General features: G+C 50.7%; 1 protein-coding gene and 1 long non-coding RNA gene across 2 annotated transcripts in view; one reads left to right on the forward strand and one right to left on the reverse strand.

The window, feature by feature from the left end:
• Positions 1 to 6: 6 nt before the first annotated feature.
• LOC106725512 lies at positions 7 to 856 on the reverse strand. Its single transcript, XR_001361395.1, has 3 exons — positions 660 to 856; positions 186 to 553; positions 7 to 79 (listed from the first exon to the last, which is right to left on the reverse strand). It is a non-coding gene; the product is annotated as an uncharacterized LOC106725512 (long non-coding RNA).
• A 68-nt stretch (positions 857 to 924) lies between these two features.
• The window catches only part of LOC102260288 (cytochrome P450 4V2-like), a 29,574-nt gene continuing 27,814 nt past the window's right edge, over positions 925 to 2,684 (forward strand). The window contains 1 exon segment of the mRNA XM_014536918.1: positions 925 to 1,257. Coding sequence (XP_014392404.1) covers positions 1,044 to 1,257 — 214 coding nt within the window. The 5' untranslated portion in view covers positions 925 to 1,043.

Genomic DNA, 2,684 nt, shown 5'->3' on the forward strand with positions numbered 1-2,684 from the left:
CTTGGCACCTTCCCGATCACTATGGACCTGCTCCTACAGAGGGACACTCCTAGCCCAGCGCCTCTGTAGGGAGGATCACCTGTAGAAAAGAGAACCAGAGTCAGGATTGGGGTCCCGCTACCTGAAGAAGGAAAATTCCTAGTCAGTGAACACAGCCATGGGCAGAATTGGGGCATCCTTCTCACCATCATTCCCTTTCCCTTCCTTCCTTCCATAGGCTCAGTGGTTTGTCTTTTGAGAGTTACTTCATAATTACTGTTCCTTTATCCAACCCCCGCTCTGCCAGCATCTCTTATCTCTCCCACTTCCAGAGACCTTGCCCTTCATCCTCTCCACCCGCCCGATGTTCTCTTGGTCCCGAGGATAATTGGGAAACCATTGGGATCACAAGAACATGATTCAGCTCTCCCGTGACCTGATGACGAACTTTACCTGCTCCCTCAGGTTGGAGTCCCAGGTCAGAGTAGGGAGCTGCTCTGAATGTCCCTGATGCGCAGCCAGGATGCAACCCACCTGCTGTGAGCAGCCAGTCCCAGGAGAGCAGAAGACACTCCTGGTTGCGCAAGGGAGCATCATGAGGCCAGGCGCCCAGCCAGGGAAAACTAACCCCAAACCGAACCTCCAACCCGGCGCCCCTTTAATTCCATTCTAAAACGTACCGCTCACTCCTGTAAGGAAAATCAGCCCACCCCAGCCCCAGTGCGCCTCTCCACCCTGAGTTGCCCCTACTTGCACCCCATTCTCCTCCCCACGCCACTCAAGGGCCTCCGTGTCTTCTCAGCACTCTCTGCCTTCAGAATCCGCCTTCCGGGCTTTCGTTTCTGCTGGAACCAAACAGAGGCCCGTGCGCGTTACTAGGTGTTTGTCTGCCCGGGCGCCACCTCTTCCCCCGCCCTCCCGGCCCGCTGCGACCGCCCCCGGGAATGTCAGGACTCCTCCCTGGGCCTGAACTTGAAAGGCAGGGGCTGGACCACGCCCTGGCCCCAAGCAGTGGGCCCCAAGGTTCTGGGTCTCAGTCCCCCGCGGAGCCGACCGCTGGCGCGATGGTGGCCGTCTGGCTGGTGCACGTCGGGCAGAAGCTGCTGCTCTGGGGCGCGCTCAGCGCCGTCTCCCTGGCCTGCGCCACCCTCATCCTGAGCTTCCTGCAGATGATGGCGAGCTACGCGCATAACTGGCTGCAAATGAGGCCCATCCCCACCATTCCCTGCGCCTACCCCTTCGTGGGACACTTGCTGATCCTGGAGCGAGGAGGGAAAGGTAAGAGACTGCGCGCCCGGGCCGGCCGCATCCCCGCCACGGGCTGTTGGGCCCCTTGCAGGGAACCGCCCGCTTACCCGCCTGGAACAGCAGGACTGGAGCTGCAGGCTGCTGGGTGAGCGGCGACTCTATCACCCCCTGGATAATGGGTTCCCACTTCTCTCCAGTTGTCGTACACATAAGTGCAGTGCTTCTAAACTCCCGTCTTTCTGCCTTTTCTCTTCTCATTTTCCCAACTCCTGGCTGCTGCTACACTGCCTGTATCTCTAGCTGGCTTGGCTCAGTGGATAGTCTACTGAAGAGTCACTGGTTTGATTCCCTTCAAGGGCATATGCCTGGGTTTCGGGCTCCATCCCCAGTGGGGGGGAGGGGGTGTGCAGGAGGCAGCTGATTAATGATTCTCTCTCATCACTGATGTCTTTATCTCTCCCTCTCCCTTATAAAAATATATTTAATAAGAAAAAACAGCAACAACAAAAAACACCTCCTGTTTTTCTTCTGTCTTTACTGTTAAAGTTCTAAAGGCAGATACAACTTATAACTTAGTCTCTCTCTCTCTCTCTCTCTCTCTCTCTCTCTCTCTCTCTCTCTCTTTCTCTCTCTGTCTCTCCCTATCCTCTCTCTCCAAAATATGGGACAAGAAATGCACTTGAGACCAGAGCTTCTCCCTGCAGAAATCACAAGACTTGACCACAACTTTATTCCTCCTTGGCCCTTCTAAGGAAGTTACATACCAACATGAATTATGATGTTATTCACCAAGGCCTGCTCCATAAGTCATACAACAAGTTTCAGAAATATTATTTGTTAAGGAGTGAATTGGTTTTTTATTGAAATCATCTTTTGAAGCTGATAGCCTTTATGTTATGTTAAGATTGGGGTAGAGGGGTCACTTTAAGTTAGAAAGCTCCTAAAAGTCCCTGATGTTTGGATGCCCCATGAGGGAGGATGAGTTAGATCTTAGCACTTCATCTTCCTGGCTGGATAAGTTGAGATGCCAAGAACTGAAAAGATTTGCCCCAAGTGACATATTTTAAAATGAGCCTATAGTCTATGTCATTCTAGGCCCTAGACCTAGAATCCAATCACCTCTCAGTTTAACTGAAGAAGTTTTATAGACTGAACATCAATTCCAAAGCTTAAAGGGTTATTTCTTTTCCACTTTCCTTTCTCCAAATAAAAATAATGCTGTCATTTCAACTTCACGGGAATACATGAGGCCTCATGGGAGAGTGTTACCAAAATACAGAAAATGTTTCTGGCAGAAGAAATCCCAGTAAACTTTTAACCTACCAAACATCAATGTGACTAATGTTGCAAGTGATGCAGCAAATTTTGATATATGAAAACTACATTTGTAAAAATCATCATGGCGAACACTAAAGACAGAGCTAATCTTCCCTTCTACCCAAAGGCTTTATAATATT

Source organism: Myotis brandtii, unplaced genomic scaffold (assembly GCF_000412655.1).
Source record: "Myotis brandtii unplaced genomic scaffold, ASM41265v1 scaffold1686, whole genome shotgun sequence".
Lineage (NCBI taxonomy): Eukaryota > Metazoa > Chordata > Mammalia > Chiroptera > Vespertilionidae > Myotis > Myotis brandtii.